The sequence below is a fragment of the Somniosus microcephalus genome, chromosome 4 (assembly GCF_052327205.1).
Source record: "Somniosus microcephalus isolate GS21.2 chromosome 4, FLI_Smic_1.0, whole genome shotgun sequence".
NCBI lineage: Eukaryota > Metazoa > Chordata > Chondrichthyes > Squaliformes > Somniosidae > Somniosus > Somniosus microcephalus.
The window spans coordinates 237,864,789-237,882,351 of record NC_140990.1 but is presented as its reverse complement, the minus strand read 5'-3'; the positions used below and the strand labels follow the sequence as shown (position 1 = coordinate 237,882,351).

The 17,563-nt window shown below is 42.2% G+C and overlaps 1 protein-coding gene across 9 annotated transcripts in view; it reads left to right on the top strand.

Annotated features, from left to right (window-relative positions):
- ppp1r1c (protein phosphatase 1, regulatory (inhibitor) subunit 1C) overlaps positions 1-17,563 on the top strand; it is a 169,053-nt gene that overhangs the window by 85,360 nt on the left and 66,130 nt on the right. For all 9 annotated transcript variants that reach the window (XM_085985957.1, XM_085985952.1, XM_085985948.1 and 6 more), the window contains exons 3-4: positions 11,439-11,476; positions 15,708-15,768. In XM_085985957.1, coding sequence (XP_085842083.1) covers positions 11,439-11,476; positions 15,708-15,768 — 99 coding nt within the window. The remainder of the gene's footprint in view (positions 1-11,438; positions 11,477-15,707; positions 15,769-17,563) is intronic.

Genomic DNA, 17,563 nt, shown 5'->3' with positions numbered 1-17,563 from the left:
CAGGGTAAATAGTCTTTCTAGATGGATGAGCTTCATTAGAGTTTATTTGAGTGGAATATACAAAGAGGGGTTTTGATAGAGTAAATAAGGAGAAACTGTTTCCACTGGCAGGAGGGTCGGTAACCAGAGGACACAGATTTAAGGTGATTGGCAAAAGAACCAGAGGGAAGATGAGAATTGCTTTTACTCAGCGAGTTGTTGTGATCTGGAATGTACTGCCTGTAAGGATGGTGAAAGCAGATTCAATAGTAACTTTCAGAAGGGAATTGGATAAATACTTGAAGGTGAAATATTTACAGGGCTATCGGGAAAGAGCAGGGGAGTGGGACTAATTGGATAGCTCATTCAAAAAGCCGAATGGCTGTCCTTCTGTGCTGTATTATTCTATCATTCTATGAATATAAAAATAGATCCATGAGAGAAATCCTGGAAATTTTAAATTTTGAAAATTTGAAAGTGCTACCTCAGTAACAGAATTGGCTCTATGTGCTCTCCTCAGTATTATATAACATAGAATCAAAACAGTTTCTTTATATTTCCTAGTAACCTTCTCCCACTTAACACTTAGCTTGATGCAAATAGAATTATTAAACGCTCTAACCTTTTATTTGGTATTTAAGAAAGTTAGAAAGACAGTAACACACTTAGTTTATTCTCCCAGCATTGTGTACATTTTTTATTCTATTCATTTTCTCTGTTTGTCATTAATGTGAATATTACAATTTCAGGTTTTTGTAGAATGTCTTCTCTTTCAATGGTCTAACAGCTGTTTCCATAAGCAGACTTTGTCCTCCATGATCCAGAGCTGTACATTTTCTATACTCTGCCCTCACAGAGGTTATTGCCCAGAGGTTAACAGTATAATTAATTTTAATACAGTCCTTATTCTTAATGCAGACTTCAGAATGGTCACAGAAAAAAACAGCTTTAATTGAAGCATGCCCGAATAAGTGTAATACTGTATCATAGATAATTGAGTTAGCTTATTTCTTTTTATTTCACGTTATTTTAATCCTTTTTACTTTATCATCAAGTATGCCATTAATAGTACATAATTTAGAGTACTGTACATTTCAGTGAATGCATGAACCAATATCAGTTTAAATAAATATCAAAGATAAAGATATGTTCTAATTAGGTCCTTTTGAAGACAATGATACATATCTATTGCACCTTCATTTTAAGAATTCCCAAATGTAAATCTGCTGGAAATTGTGTCAATTTAGGTTATTTTATGAGACAAATTATTGAGAGCTGTTCTTATCCTTGTTTTCTTAAAAATACACTTAAAAGAATTTGCATTGACCAACTAAATGTGTAAATGTAATTTATATTTTATAAGGAGTAAACTTAATCAAGTTCTTCAATAAGTAGATTGTAACTACACAAAATTACTTTCAGAAGTCTAAGTCCAATTTCTAGTAGTGTGGGGCAACAGCATAAAACTGCCTCTTATTTTATAGTAATTGGCATTAAATTGGCAATCTCACTCAGCGAGGTCACAGGGTGGCTGGTGTGGGAAATAAGAATGTGCTGGAGAAGCAGCTCTTCGAAGGTTGAAGCTAGCTTGCATTGCTGGGGCAAAAGAGATGATAGTTCTATATCTAACTAAGCTATAGGGCGCCTGAAATGGGAATGTGTTCCATTTCCCAGTACAGATATCACTTTGATGAGCACAACATTCACCAAAAATCAGCCTGGTAATTAGATTAGTTGCACAAATTCGGACTGTCACTTGTTGCTGAGGTGAGATATTTCAACTTAATTGTTTTAGAAGCATTCAATCGTGTATGGTAGATTAGTGTTTATTTCTGTAACTCCATGACTGAATTTGCTAATGCTGTCAAATACATTTAAAAAAATACTTTCAAAAAAACTTGAAGTGTCTAGTTTTCAGTCTTTATGCCTTTGGGCTCCAATCACTTTTCTATGGCAAGAGATATTCAGATAATACTGGAATTATATAAAGTATACATCAGCAATAATCGCTGCCACCTTAGGCATGGTTCTAAATTAAAATGAATATTCTTTACATGAATTGGAACGTCAGTTACATACTCTTTCTCTTATTAATTTTCTTTTCCAGTTCTGGCTTCCCTCCCCACCTTTCTGGTGTATAGTCACCTTCTGGTATCTTGTCCAGGTGGCCTTGATGGTGATTGTGGAAGACATTCACCAACCTTGTCATCGCACATGAACACATCCAATGAGTGTAAGGAATGGATGGGTTAGATCTTTAGAGGGAGACTATGATGGAGTGGGGTGCCAAAGCCAAGTGGCCTTCTTGTGTGTTAATCAGTATGATTGCACTAGGATGAGGGTGAGTGTGAGGGGTGGCTAGTGAGATGGGGATGTGATAATGTAGATAGAGAGAGAGGGATGGGTGGATGTGCAAGGTATGTTGGTGTGAGTAAGGATGTGCAGGACTAGGGTTGGGAAGGCAGAGTGATGAGGCTGTGATGAGAGGCACAGCAGAATGAAGTTGAGTGTGGCTTTGTACTCACCTTGCCTGATCTAATGAGATCATTGAAACGTTTACGGCTCTGCACCCAGGTCCTCCTGACCACATCCCTGCAGTTGACCTCTGCAATCTCCAACCAAGCTCTGTTTCTTGGGGAGGTCTCTTCCGCCCATTTGAAGGGAAGAGGACCTCCCTGCGTGCTCTGACTTCCTCCACAAGCATGTGGAGGGAGTCATCAGAGAACCTGGGTGCAGCCCTCTGCCTCTGTGTAGTCACTTACAAAGTGTTTGCAGCACTCCAATGCTGTAGTGCACTGGCTGCACTATCCTAGATGAACCTTCAAATGCAATGTGGCCATGGCTCCTTTAAATATCCTGGCTGAAAACGCATCATAAATGACATCATCAGATCAGCACCATTTAATTGGGCCGGGTAACGCACAGGGCAGCCGTAATAGGCCCCATTAACGCAAAGTCGTTTTCTGGAGTGGGATGGAAGCAGCAACGACCAGCCATGGTGACCGCCCACACCCGACCTGCCCAGGTAAGGAACATTCTGGCATTTGTAATTTTAGGCAGGCTTCCTGGCCTTTGCTGCTGGGGGTTGGAGATTGGCTGTGGCAGGCATTGGCGATCTGCTGCAGCATAACATGATCAGCAATTTCCAGGTTGGCTGAAGAACAGTTACATTTTTTTAAACAAAAGTGCGTGGTCTGTTCAATTGATTGTCCTGCAATTGAATGCACAGGCAATCTGGCACTTTAAAATTTAAATCCCCCTCCGCCTCCAGTAACAAAGTTGAAAGTCAGGAATGCGCCGGCATCCCTTTTGCTAAGGCACGAATGACAGAAAATATGTTGTATAATTACTGCCATCATTGGCATGTATTTATAATAGGTTTGCCATATTTGGATGTGCATCCAACACCACTTCTGGCAGAAAGTGGCAAGGGCCAGCAAAGAATGTTTCACTTAACTTACACTGGGGAGCTGGCATAACCCGAGCTGAAAATTCTGCCCTATACGTGCAACAGATCTAATAACACACCGCACACACACACACAAGTTCCAAGTGTTTCGATAATATAGAACATAATTCATCAATTTGGTGTACAGCATTACACAGATATTGGGTTAACTGCCCCAGTTTCCCAAAAATTGTTTGTCAGTATATATCATTTACTTTCTACAAAACTGACAAGTAAATGCTCTGTTTAGCACTAACGTTGGATCCAAGACTCATACTACATGGTGCAGTGTTTGGGACATGCAAACAGAATATTATCTACCCTCAAATTAAAGGCTTATTCCACTGAGCAGACGGTTCCCCTTGTTGAAATGCCTGCCCTTTTTGCCAATATGTAAAATTAAATTACATACTACATTTCGAAGCAGACACAGAGCAACTTTGTTTGCTTGCTAAATTGCTAAATAATTGAAAATCTTGGGGGTGATTTTGCCAATGGGGGCGCGTTGGAGGCGGGACTGCTGCTTGTCGGGTTTTAGTTCCGCCTCCATCGACGTCCGGCCAACCCATGCTATTTTCCCTTGCTTGACCTTGTTAAGCTCACCCAGCGGGCTTAACAGGCCAATTAAGGGAAAGGCGGTGACAGAGAATGTCAGCGTATGACGTTTCATCTGTCAAAAGTTTTTGACAGATGAATTGTCATTGATTCACAGCTTTGAGAAGCTGTCAAACACTGACATTCTCTGTTGTTTGGTGAGTTCTTGTACTCAAGGCTCACCAAACCTATTTCCTGAGCAGAAAGCAGATGGCTGTTACATCGGAGAATGCAGCAGCCATTCTGTCATCTCTGTCGTGGAGATGCCGGAGCCTCCGGATCCCCAACGATTGAAGCCTGCAGGAAGAAATAAAGGTAAGGAAACTTTTTCTAAGACTTTTCACTCACCTCACATACTTAGCTCTCCACACTTACACTCATCACTTACCTCTACAGAGCACTTTTTGGCCCCGCAGACCCCTGCAGACCCACTGCTCGCCTCGCTGACCCTGGCGGGGTTTCCCGGCGTTGAGAAGCCCGCACTTCTGTTGGAAAAATGGGGATAATCCTCTTAACTGCCTGTTAACAACCTGTTATCAGGCAGTTAAGTGGCTGTAATCCCCTTCCCGCCTTGAGGAGATGGGACTCGGCGCGGGTCGAGTACCCGCCTCCTGGGAAGATGGCACGGAGGTGGGTTGGGGGGCGGGATAGGTACCCGCCCCAGATTCTGCCATTTTCCCAGCCGTCCCGCCTCCCTAGGGCTGGCAAAATCGTCCCCCTTATTTCTGTGTTCATTAGAAGGTCATGCCTCTGTACGTCCCCATATCTTATGTGTCTTTGAAAGATGAATTTCAGTTTGTTTCTAGTAATACTTTCTTTTGGTTGGTTGGTAAATATCTGTTAACTGTTTTCCCAAGAACATCTCTAATGTAACATAATTCATACTGGTGCTTAAGTTTGGGTAGGGCACTGCTTTTATCAGATTGAGAAACTTGGGTAAAAGAGACAAAGCTTACCGCACAGAACACCACCAATCTTGAAAATAGTCACAGTGCAGAAATAGCAGTCAGGTGATACCAGGCTTGAGTTCAGTCTGTAAATTATAGGAGCGGGGAAAGACTGAAGGAGATAAAAGGTTACATTGTTTCGAATTTTGAATTTCTGGTTGAATTTAGATGTTCTTGTTTTTAGAAGATCATCCAAATGATTTGATTTTCTTTGTGCACTCTTCAAATTGAACTAAGAAGTATCAGCCTTTTGTAATATTGCATGCATGCTAATGTATCAGACCAATTTCACAGCAGATACTTGGCATGAGTTTTGTGTTTCCGTTTTGTATTAAGATGCTGAACATTGTTGAATATTTAGTGCTGTCGAACACAGTGCAGTTTGTATCAGGGAACTATTTTGTTAACAAAGTTGGCTAAAGTTTTAAAATAAAAACAGAAAATGCTGGAGAAACTCAGTAGATCAGACAGCATCTGTGAAGAGAGAAACAGAGTTAACCTTTCGTCAGAACTGGAAAAAAGCAGGAAATGGAACAGATGTTTAAGCAAGTGAAGAGGCAGGGAAAGGGGGGAGGGGATGAAAGAACAAAAGGGAAGGTCTGTGATAGGATGGAAGGTGGGAGAGATTAAGAGACATTGAGAGATATTCAAGGCAAAAGGAGATGGTAATGGAACAAGTTAAGAAACATAGGATGGCTCTAGATGAAGTGTAAATTGTGCTGGCAGAATGAAAGACAGCTGACATGTGGGGGAGAAGAAAAAAAGACAAAGAGTGTGGATAAAATATGATAGGGGCCGAGGTTATGATCTGAAATTGTTGAACTCTATGTTGAATCTGGAAGGCTGTAAAGTGCCTAATCGAAAGATGAGGTGCTGCTCCTTGAGCTTACGCTGAGCTTCTGTGGAACAATGCAAGAGGCCGAGGATGGCGAGGTCTGAGTGGGAATGGAGCAGAGAATTAAAATGACAGGCAACCGGGAGCTCAGGGTCCTCCTTACGGACAGAACGGAGGTCACCCAATCTGCATTTGGTCTCCCCAATGTAGGTGTTTGGGGCCCTGGACAGTGGGAAGGGGGGAGGTATAAGGGCATGTGTTGCATTTCCTGCGCTTGCACGGGAAGGTGCTGGACGAAGGGGAAGGGGTGTTGGGGGTGATAGCGGAGTGGACAAGGGTGTCATGGAGGGAGTGGTCCCTACAGAATGCTGAAAGGGGAGGTCAGGGGAAGATGCATTTGGTGGTAGGATCACGCTGGAGGTGGCGGAAATGGCGGAAGATGATTCGTTGAATGTGGAGGCTGGTGGGGTGAAAGGTGAGGACAAGGGGAACTCTGTCGTGGTTTCAGGAGGGAGGGGCAGGGGCAGGGGTGAGGGCAGAAGTGTGGGAGATAGAACAGACACGGTCAAGGGCCATGTCAACAGCGTAAGCTCGAGGAACAGCACCTCATCTTTCAATTAGGCACTTTACAGCCTTCTGGGCTCAACATAGAGTTCAACAATTTCAGATCATAACCTCGGCCCCTATCATATATATATATATATTTTTTTTTTTATCCACACTTTTTGTCTGTGTCTTTTTTTCTTCTCCCCCACATGGCAGCTGTCTTTCATTCTGCCAGCACAATTTACACAAAGAGCCATCCTTTGTTTCTTTAACCTGTTCCATTACCATCTCCTTTTGCCTTGAATATCTCTTAATCTCTCCCACCTTCCATCCTATCACAGACCTTCCCTTTTGTTCTTTCATCCCCTCCCCGCTTTCCCAGCCTCTTCACTTGCTTAAAAATTTGTTCCATTTCCTGCTTTTTTCCAGTTCTGATGAAAGGTCATCGACCTGAAATGTTAACTCTGTTTCTCTGTTCACAGATGCTGCCTGACCTACTGAGTTTCTCCAGCATTTTCTGTTTTTATTTCAGATTTCCAGCATCTGCAGTATTTTCTTTTTGTATTAGTGGCTAAAGTTTTAGTTGGATCACTGCTGAACTTTATTTGATTGGTTGTAAAGCAGAAATTGACCTGAACATCACTTGATTGACAACAATGATGAAAAGAAACAGGCCTAGGAGATCACCCTAAAAGACACAATTGAAGCTTCAAACTATTTGGTGAATTGAGGGTTGCTTGATCTAAATACTGAATATGTGCCTCAGTTTTCCTGAATACACAGCAAGGCAGCTTAGTGTATTTCACAGGAATCCATTTTATTTTTATGTTTCACTTATGACTTTCTCCAAAGAATCCTACTTTTGTTCTCAGGTTCACAATAACTAGTAGTTCTGTAGCTAAATACCTTTGTTCATCCTTGGATCTGACAATAAATGTTTCTAGCTGTATTTTTTACATCTACGTGGGTTTTCACCTCTGAACTCGAGGTTGAGCCTAAAATTGGGGCAAATGGTTCTATGATCGGGGTCAAATTCAACACATTGCTTGACAGTTTCTATTTCAGCCATTTCCCTCATGATCAGCAAAGATGCTATTTTTGGTCCCTTCTGTGCTTTTCCTCTTTTTTAAAGAAAAGAAAATTGTTTATTAAGTACTTTCTAAATAATTAAGAAATGTGCCTAACAGTCAACAATTGAACCAAGTACACAGCTGCTTTAACACAAATATAATTTTTTTATCAATGCTATTATTTAAATATCCAACTATAATTATGGTATAATTCTGGGGAAGAACCTTCATGTTAACTTGGCTCAGAAATTAAGGTTTACAAATAACTGTTTGAGACAATGCTTCCTATTGAAGGCCACCGATAATATTACTGAGAGAATGGTACAAGCATTTCTGCAATATCTTTTTGTGACATAATTTGATTATTGTGTATTCGATCAAGATACAGAAGTGGAGATTAATATTTTCCACACAATGTGTTCCTGCTCTCTGACAGTTTATCTGGGAGAGGTACAGGGTGACGGCGAATCTCTTCTTTATAGGGAGGAAGGAAAAGTAAAAGGTCCATATAATCTGCATGTCTCTCATGAATTTCCTCATCGCTGGTTGCAAAGCAACACTGATAGAGCCTTTGGAGTTGTGCACCTTCTTATTTGCCTAGTGTGGAAATGATTCATCATTAGGGTAGCTCTTAAATGGACTATCTTGTGCTGGGGACTGCTCCTACAAGTTCCCATCAGTGGTCTCCTGCTGCCCGAATTCCTGCTTCTGCCCCATCCCACCCACCGATCCTACCCCAAGTTAAAATCAAGGCCTAGGCCAACCAGCACACCTTCCCGTCAGCCCGAAGCACAGAAATTATCATGGAACAAAGTGCACTATCAGTCTAATGGGGACTGCATCATAAATAATGTGATTGTTAAAGACAGTGCAGTACAGTACATCCTGGCACAGAGTTTATCGTCCAGAACAATGAGGAAATGACCGGTTTGAAAGTGGCTAATCTCTTCTGTTCCCTAGGTATTGTGCAGCTGACAACACTTGTGATTTTGTTGACAATTTATCGATTTTGCACAATTGTTTTAATGTATCCCTGTGAATCGTGAGTATTAAGACAATAATGCAGAATCAATGGCCCGGAATTTGCGGTTAGCGGTGAAGCGACAGCAAATGCTGCTAACCACGAAAAGAGCTGCCCACAAAGATCTAGCTATTTCTGTGGCGAAAACTTAAGCTTTCTCTACGTTAAATTGAATGTAGCACTGTAAATAGGGTATCCCCAGTGCAATACAGCAGTGATGTCATCAAGCTGTTTAAGCAGCCAATCACGTTGAAGAATTCTCACAGACAGCAAACCAGGAAATAAAAAGCAGAGTCAATTCACTTTTAATTTTTTTTACAGAGAGCGAAATAAAGATTGGGACAAGCACATGGGCTGAAAATCATGAACAAATTTGATTTTTAAAATTATTTTGAATCCTAGTAATTTTCTGTCATATTGGAGAAATTTGACATTCCACAAATATAAAATTAGTTTTTCAGGGCCAGAACGGTTGCTCAGCAGTCAATATGTTGTTAAAACCCCAGTTACACCTATTCAAACAAGGCCTATCTTTTAATGGGGTGTTTAATTAGATCGGAAGAGCTTATGTTTTCATCAGTTCAAATGATTTCACTGATTGCCGGCTATGGTGAGTTCAACAGCGCAGCCTATGTCGGAGTAGTGAATGACTGACTGCAACTTCAGGATTTCCGCGTTTAGGTGCACATGTGTTAAATCCTGAAGTTACGGTCAGTTTCAGAGGGGTAATGATGGTGAATGCTGAGAGTTTGCCGTCATTTCCACCAGAAAATCCACGCCATTAAATCATTAACAAAACGTGAATGCTAGTAATGCTGCAGTGTCTTTTGTTGATGAAGTTGCACTTCACTGAACAGGGGGTTTTCAAAGCTGAAATTTCCCCCTCTGACTGTCAGAGCAATATGGTGACTATATTCTCATTATTAACAGTTGATCTCAGCATAATAGAATTTCATCAAATACCTGCAGCAAATACGACAATATGATCCAGAGGAAATCGGCACACCCTCAAAATGAACCCCACCCCCCCCCAAAGTTTGCTTATTATTACTTTTGGAGGGGCCCAGCTCTTTATGTAAAGTGTTAAAGTGTATGACAAAGTATACCTTAACCCTCCTTCCTTCCCAACAAAGCTGAACACATGCACAGCCTCATTGGTAAATTGAAATGTTCTTTATTCTTGCTGAGCCATTTTGCACAAAAGTCGTATACTCCAAAGCTGGATTAATGAACTTTCTGACATTTACACCAGTTAGGAGGCTTATTAGCTGTTTGAGAAATATCAGAGGATCTTCATTACATGTGGATTGTGATTGACTATTACAATTTTGTTACTCATTCTCGCAGAACTCAAGTAACAAAACCATGTATTCCTGCAATTTCGTTAGCAATTGCAAATTGCAATGAAAAACGGGCATTTCTCCAGATTTTCAATTTAAAAAAAGGGAAGTCCCTAAAACAGCTCTTGCTAATTTCTCTGGACTTGGGTAAGTGGGGAATCCTTACAGGGAGATAATGCGCACTCTATATCGAGCAAACAGAAACGTTCCCTGTCTGGATTGCTCAGTAGCTTCTTTTGAACAATACATAAGAACATAAAACATAGGAGCAGGAGTAGGTCATTTGGCCCCTCGAGCCTGCTCCGCCATTCAATAAGATCATGGCTGATCTGATCTTGGCCTCAACTCCACTTCCCTGCCCGCTCCCCATAACCCTTGACTTGCTTATCTTTCAAAAATCTGTCTATCTCCACCTTAAATATATTCAATGACCCAGCCTTTGGAGATTTGTAAACACACGGATGAGTTTGTGTGTGTCTTAGGCACCCTGCTGAACAAAAAAGGGTTTGTGGTTTGGTCTAATGGTCTTGTGGGAGGAGAGGAATACTATCATTCTTCCCTTGGCCAGATTTTCATGCTGATCAACCTAAGGGTGTATACCTGTGGTGGGGGGAAGTAGTGAGAAGAATTGCCGCTGTTTTCTTTGTTGATTTAGAAAATCTTTGCTGATTTAGCAAATTTTGCCACTTAATATGTAGGATCTGGGTTGAAACTTCAACTTCAACTTTGACCTTGCAAGTTCTAAATTTTACGGGTTCTGATGTGAAATTAAAATGCAGTTTGCCAACTCATCCTGATTAATTATTTTTTTGACTATTCTGTGCGAAATACACTTTTAAAAATGAAACTAGTCCCGATCTGTATTGCTGGTCCTTCAAAGTAGGAAATATGCAGTTTTTTTTGTATATATTTAGCAGAGTCAGCAAGAAAGCTGCTTTGTATTGAACCGTCTGATTGGCTGCCGAGAAGAGGCTTGTTTGTAGTGGTGTCCCATGCTCTAAGTAGATATTTAAGCAATAACACCTCGTGTATCTATGTCTAGAACATTTAGGCACAGGTTGGCAAGAGCTATGGCAAGTAACAGAATGCTTTTAAAAACTGATATAAAATGCAAATCAGCACCACATTCCAACTCATCAATCAACTAATGGTGACGTGCGGGAGCACATCGCTCTTTTTCTGGAATAGGTATCAGTGAACTGATGAAAGCATATAGCAGTAGAAATCACCCAACCTCTGTCTGCAAATTCAATTTCATTTAACTGGACAATTTTATGTCCTGTGAATTGAGTAAATGACATTATCGCAGATCAGAACCTGTCCCTTTGTTTGCGTGTCACGGTAATATTTCAACATTGCCCCCTCATTTTTGAGCTACATTAATATGATTAATCTAAACCTCATTTTATTACAAAATGAAATATACATCAGTTTTGACAGCCAGTAGAATTCAATAATATAGTCATTATCCCACAGTGTCACTCATATTAATCTAGTCAGATGCCCAACCCCTTCTGGTTGTACATTGTTATAGGCCATAGCTTACTGCAGAAGCTATATTAAATAAAATATGAATTAAAACATGCAATATTACTAATCTGCTGATTGTAAAAGAGGATGTCTGCATTTTACAATTTTTTTTCTATTTTCTCATACAGAAGTAGATGAAAAGAGGGAGAATAATCCACAAGGCGAGGTAAGTTGAACAATACATTTACTATCTCCTTCATACATTACTAAAAATAGGTTGATCAATGTGGCTACTACTATTAAATGACAGCTGCGAGATTCTAAGAGAGCCTCCTAGAGCCACATAAACATTTTTATAGTTAATTTAAGATCTCTTTCACCGGGCTGTTAACTGATCAGATTTGAATACGTTCATTTAAGGTGGAGTGACATCTTATTCTAAAGCAATTATTGTTCAGCCAAACATTAAACTCATAGGACTGAAAAATTAAGGGGAAATAAAGTTTTAAAATTGAAAATACTGTTATGATTAAAAAAAGAGAATCTGAGACATGGGCCGAGAAATTGAGTTATCTTTGGGAACCAGCGCAAAATTGGCAAGTCATTGAAAGTGCGTGGCTGATGATGTCAACGAGAGACATGTGAGCGTATGCCTCATTTTAATATGGATGGCAAGCTGCCAGCACTCCGTGGGGGAGGGGTGTGGAAATTTAAATGCCATTTAAAGTCAGCCTACACTTGTTAAAGGAGAGGCTGCTGTGAGATGATTTATCTTTAGATAGAGAAAAATGCCAAACAGAGGTGCTGGAACAAAGGTCCCCCGATTCTGCGACGCTGCGCTGGAGGTGTTGGTGTGAGGTTACCAGGATGAAGGCGCTGCTATTTCCTCCCGAGGGCAAAAGTCTGTCTAGGTAATTTGTGCGGCAGCAGTGGTCAGAGGTGGTGGAGCTTGTGAATGCCAGGAGCATTGCACCCAGGACCTGGCTGCAACATCGGAAGAATTTCAATGTTCTCACTAGAGCTGATAAGGTAAGATTACTATTCACATCCCTCTTACTCTCACCATGGCCCACACCACCTGTTGCCCCAACAATCCTTCCCTGCCCCACTTCTCATCACTCTCCTCCAATCACCGCAGCACACCTCACTCAATCTCCTTCAGTTGCCACTAGTACACTCTGCACCTGCTACTGTCCTCACATTCACTCCTCTTGCTCCTCATTTCTTCACACCTGTGCCATCTTTCATGCAGCAGCAACACTATTCCATCCTGACAGCCATATCTTCATAACCTTTCACTGGACCACACACTAACATGCTCCCTTTTTCCTTGCAGGACAAGCTGATGCACAACAACAGGGAGCAGGAACATAACAGAAGACCTTTCGTCCACGTTCTCTCCATATGGGAAAAGGCTGCCATGGATATCGTGGGCAGGGGATGGGTCGGGAGCATTGAGCCTAGTGAAGCTCAAGGACAGACTTCACGGGGTGTTTGACCACTTTACCCTCACTGAAATCTCTCTCACACTCTCTGCATGACAAAGTGGCCCTGCTTTGAGCTCACTCTTGTCTCTCTCTGCTTACCCTAATCACTAACTGCTAACCCTTGTCCCTCTCTTTCCTTTCTAGGTCCAGCAGAAATAGAGGGTCCTCTGATCAGAGGAAGAGGATAGCCTTCTAGAGCACACATGTCACTCAACCTTACTCTTGCAGGCACCAGCTCAGAAATTGGCACCTCACATTGTGTAAAGGATCAGGTAGAGGGGTCTGAACTGGGAGATTCACCCAACACAAAAGCACAGAAACAAGGACCTGAGGAATAAGATGGCCCAGGAACTAGATCGCTGGACAGCGAGCTCGCATCCTCGGCCTGCTGCAGAGGAGGCAGCTGATGATTTCCAGGGCCCAACTTATAGAAGAAAACTGATGGGTGTGCACAACAAACTATTCAATGCACTGGGCTGCCTGCCAGTGAGGCTGTGAGCAATGTCGGGGAGCATGGAGGAGTCCAACTTCAACTTGTGTGCGATATTCCAGAGAGGCATAGAAACAATGCAGTCAACCATGGAGCATGTGGTTAGCTCCATGAACACTGCAGCAGGTCCCACTGTTTTGGAACTTCTGCCAACTGCTCTGACAGCTTTGATGGAAGCTCAGACTGCTGCCATCTTGGCTCTACTCTGACTTCCAAAGCTTGATGGAGTCTATGGAAAGGGGCTTCCAAAGCACCATCTCAGTCCTGGAATCTGTTCTCGTGCAGAGCAGTGCGAGTGCTGAGGCGCAGTTCTATGACAGTGGCATTGGCAACATGGGAGAGGCACATGCTGTCCATTCCTGATGCCCGTGTTGGTGCTGATGGCCAGTGGAGCCAGACTGTTTTGGCTGCCACCGAGATGCTGTAGTCTGCTGCTGGGGCCTACTATGGCCAGAGCTCCTCGAGGTTGCCCAACACGGCCATCTCAGGTGTCCTCAAGCCTTTCACCTCCTATGCTGTTGCCACTGGAGAAGCACCTCTTAGGAGTCAGAATAGGCAAACAAGCACAGAAGACAGGCACTCGGGTTTGCACAAGATTGATTTTTAGTTCTCAAGCAGAACTGTAAATAAATTTGAAATGAACTATGATTGGCCAGTTTGCTGCTGTGCTTCATTTTTTTTATTGCATTGATGATCGTGTTCAAGATTAGGGCATTCGTCAGCTGGGTAGTGAAGCTTGGAGGGACATTTGGTGCATTGGAGGGAGGAATGATTCAACAGAACCTATTACTGATTAGTTGCTGACGCAGAGCTGGCAGTATTGCTGACCCTGGCTCATCCTCGTTGTCCTTAGATGCCTGGTCTTCCTCTTCAATTTGCTCCTCCATGTCTGCTCCAAAGGCTGTCCCCTTGGCAGGGCCAAGTTGTGGAGAATGAAGGAAGAATAGGATGATTCTGGAGACCCCCTCGGGGCTGTAATGAAGGACCTTTGATTGTAGCGTTGCGGAGCCTCTGTGCTCAGTTTCCTCACAGGAGTCACGAGTTTGGTTTTCAGGGGATAGAACCTTGTCCCCAAGCAGCCAACCTCTGACCTGATGGTCCAAGTGGAAAACACAAGTAAGGAGTGTGATGGAATACTATCCATTTGCCTGGATGAGTACAGCACCATCAACACTCAAGAAGCTCAACACCATCCAGAACAAAGCAGCCCGCTTGATTGGCACCCCATCCACCACCTTAAACATTCACTCCCTCCACCGCCGGCATACCGTGGCTGCAGTGTGTACCATCTACAAGATGCACTGCAGCAACTCGCCAAGGCTTCTTCGGCAGCACCTCTCAAACCCACGACCTCTTCCACCTAGAAGGACAAGGGCAGCAGACGCATGGGAACAGCACCACCTCCAAGTTCCCCTCCAAGTCACACACCATCCTGACTTGGAAGTATATCGCCAATCCTTCATCGTCGCTGGGTCAAACTCCTGGAACTCCCTACCTAACAGCACTGTGGGAGTACCTCCACCACACGGACTGCAGTGGTTCAAGAAGGTGGCTCACCACTACCTTCTCAAGGGCAATTAGTGATGGGCAATAAATGCTGGCCATGCCAGCAAGGCCCACATCCCATAAACGAATATAAAAAAAGAGAGGGGAGATTGACGACTGGCACAGGACAAAGGCATCATGATGACTGCCAGGAAACCGGGCACAGACCTGCATTATTCACTGCCTGTGGTCACACACCAGCTGCACATTCATAGAGTGGAAGCTCTTCCTGTTCATGAATACTCTGAGGTCTTCACACGGAGCATGCAGGGCAATGTATGTACAGTCAATTATTACCTGGACTTCTGGGAAGCCAGCAATTCAGGCGAGTCCCAGAGCTCTCTCCTGTAACTTGGTAGCCTCCATAGGAATTGGTCCCCGCTGCACTCATCAGGTGCGATGCGCCCAATTACTCCCCCATGGTTCCAAATCTAGACTCAGAAATAAAGGATTGTAACACCAGCTAAAATATCGATTCCTCATGTGTAAGTGTTGTGCTGAGCTCGATTAATTCTGGGAACATCAGTGAATGTGAGAGTAGGATTCTAATTTGATTATTATCTTGAAACACTAAATAGATTTCTAGGAAGTATTCATGAACTAGATTTATTTATAAAAAAGTTTCAAACAAAAATTATTTTGTTTACTTTAGATTCATTTATTTTAGGTGCAGAATTATGGCATAATAAAGCAACAGAATTTTTTTTAACAGACCTGCTAAGGTGAAATACTTGTTGCTTCTGTTGCTGACGACAGGTTGTCAAATGAAGCATATTTCTGCAATTTTGAGCAGTTCATAATTTTTTTTAAATCAATATGCTAATACATTACATCAATTTCTAAAACTTCTCTTAGTGTATTCCTCAGGAACTGTTCAGGAAGTCCATGTGATTCCATCGATTTAATGCTATTGATGTGTTATTTTTTATTACTAGAATGCTGAGATGTCACCTCAACAGAGAAAGAAGAGTGTATACACACCTCCAACTATGAAAGGTACTGTTCAGGTACTGTTCCAAATTCTGCTTGTGCATGTGTACTGTCCTTTGCTAAGGTGTGGAGATGCCGGAGTTGGACTGGGGTGGACAAATGTAAAAAGTCACACAACACCAGGTTATAGTCCAACAGCTTTATTTGAAATCACAAGCTTTTTTCAAAGAAAGCTGTTGGACTATAACCTGGTGTTGTGTGACTTTTTACATTTGTCCTTTGCTAAAGCTGACTGAAGTCCTTCTGACCCAGTTTGCCTCAGCAACAATCTCTGTTGTGAACTGGGTTGAACTAGTTCTCATCCAAAGAATGCAGTGAGTAAATTAAATGATTTGCCATGAATTGACAATAGGTGAATCATTAACCTGCTGGTTTTACACTGCAGTGAATCAATTTAACAATAGTAGATGTGACATCTTATTTTGGCACTTTAACCTACAATCAAAAGGGGATCTAATTAACTCAGTAATTAAGTCTGACTGACTTAAAGTCCTTTATCTTACTTGATTCCTTGTAAAAATAAGGGCACAGGTCAAAAGCCCCAGAGATAATTTGGTTCCTTCATCTTCAGCGCTTTTCTGAATTTAAAATGGAAAGGTTAAATTAAAACGGATATTGAAGGTGCCTTCTGCCACTGATACCATCACATTGAATGCATAATTGTTTCCTAACCGGCATTCACATAGCCCTGCACTGGATACACTTTCACAAGCCTGATCTGTACTGGCCAACACAAGGCTTCATTCCACTCATTACAATAATATATTTATAGCAAGGGATTTAGAACTATCCCGATTAAGGAGGAAAACTTTTTTTGGGGACACCACATTTGGATAATAAAGCTGAAATTATTTGCAATCCATGCAGGAAATCAATCAATGGTTCTCCAAACAGGTGTTTTTACCAATGCAAAACAAATTTGAAAGATGTGAGCACATCCCTTACTTAGACTTCATAAACACTGCCATTTCAGATTACAATGATTATTGTCACATAGACAATTAGCAATAAAACAAATAGTAAAAGATTAGTACAGACTTCTACATAGAAACATAGAAACAGAGAAGATAGGAGCAGGAGTAGGCCATTCGGCCCCTCGAGCCTGCTCCGCCATTCAATGAGATCATGGCTAATCATCCAAATTCAGTACCCTGTCCCTGCCTTCTCTCCATATCCCCTGATCCCTTTAGCCTTAAGAAATATATCTAACTCCTTCTTGAATATATTTAATGAATTGGCCTCAACTGCCTTCTGTGGTAGAGAATTCCACAGGTTCACCACTCTGGGTGAAGAAATTCCTCCTCATCTCTGTCCTAAATGGCTTACCCCTTATCTTTAGACTGTGACCCCTGGTTCTGGACTCCCCCGCCATCGGGAACATCCTTCCTGCATCTAGTCTGTCTAGTCCTGTTAGAATTTTATAAGTTTCAATGAGATCCCCTCTCATTCTTCTAAACTCCAGCGAGTATAAGCCCAATCGACCAAATCTCTCCTCATATGTCATTCCTGCCATCCCAAGTATCAGTCTGGTGAATCTTCGCTACACTCCCTCCATGGCAAGAACCTCCTTCCTCAGATAAGGTGACCAAAATTGCACACAATACTCAAGGTGTGGTCTCACCAAGGCCCTGTACAACTGCAACAAGACATCCTTGTTCCTGTACTCGAATCCTCTCACTACGAAGGCCAACATACCATTTGCCTTCTTAACCGCCTGCTGAACCTGCATGCTTACCTTCAGCGACTGGTGCACAAGGACACCCAGGTCTCGTTGCACGTCCCCTTCTCCCAATCTATTGCC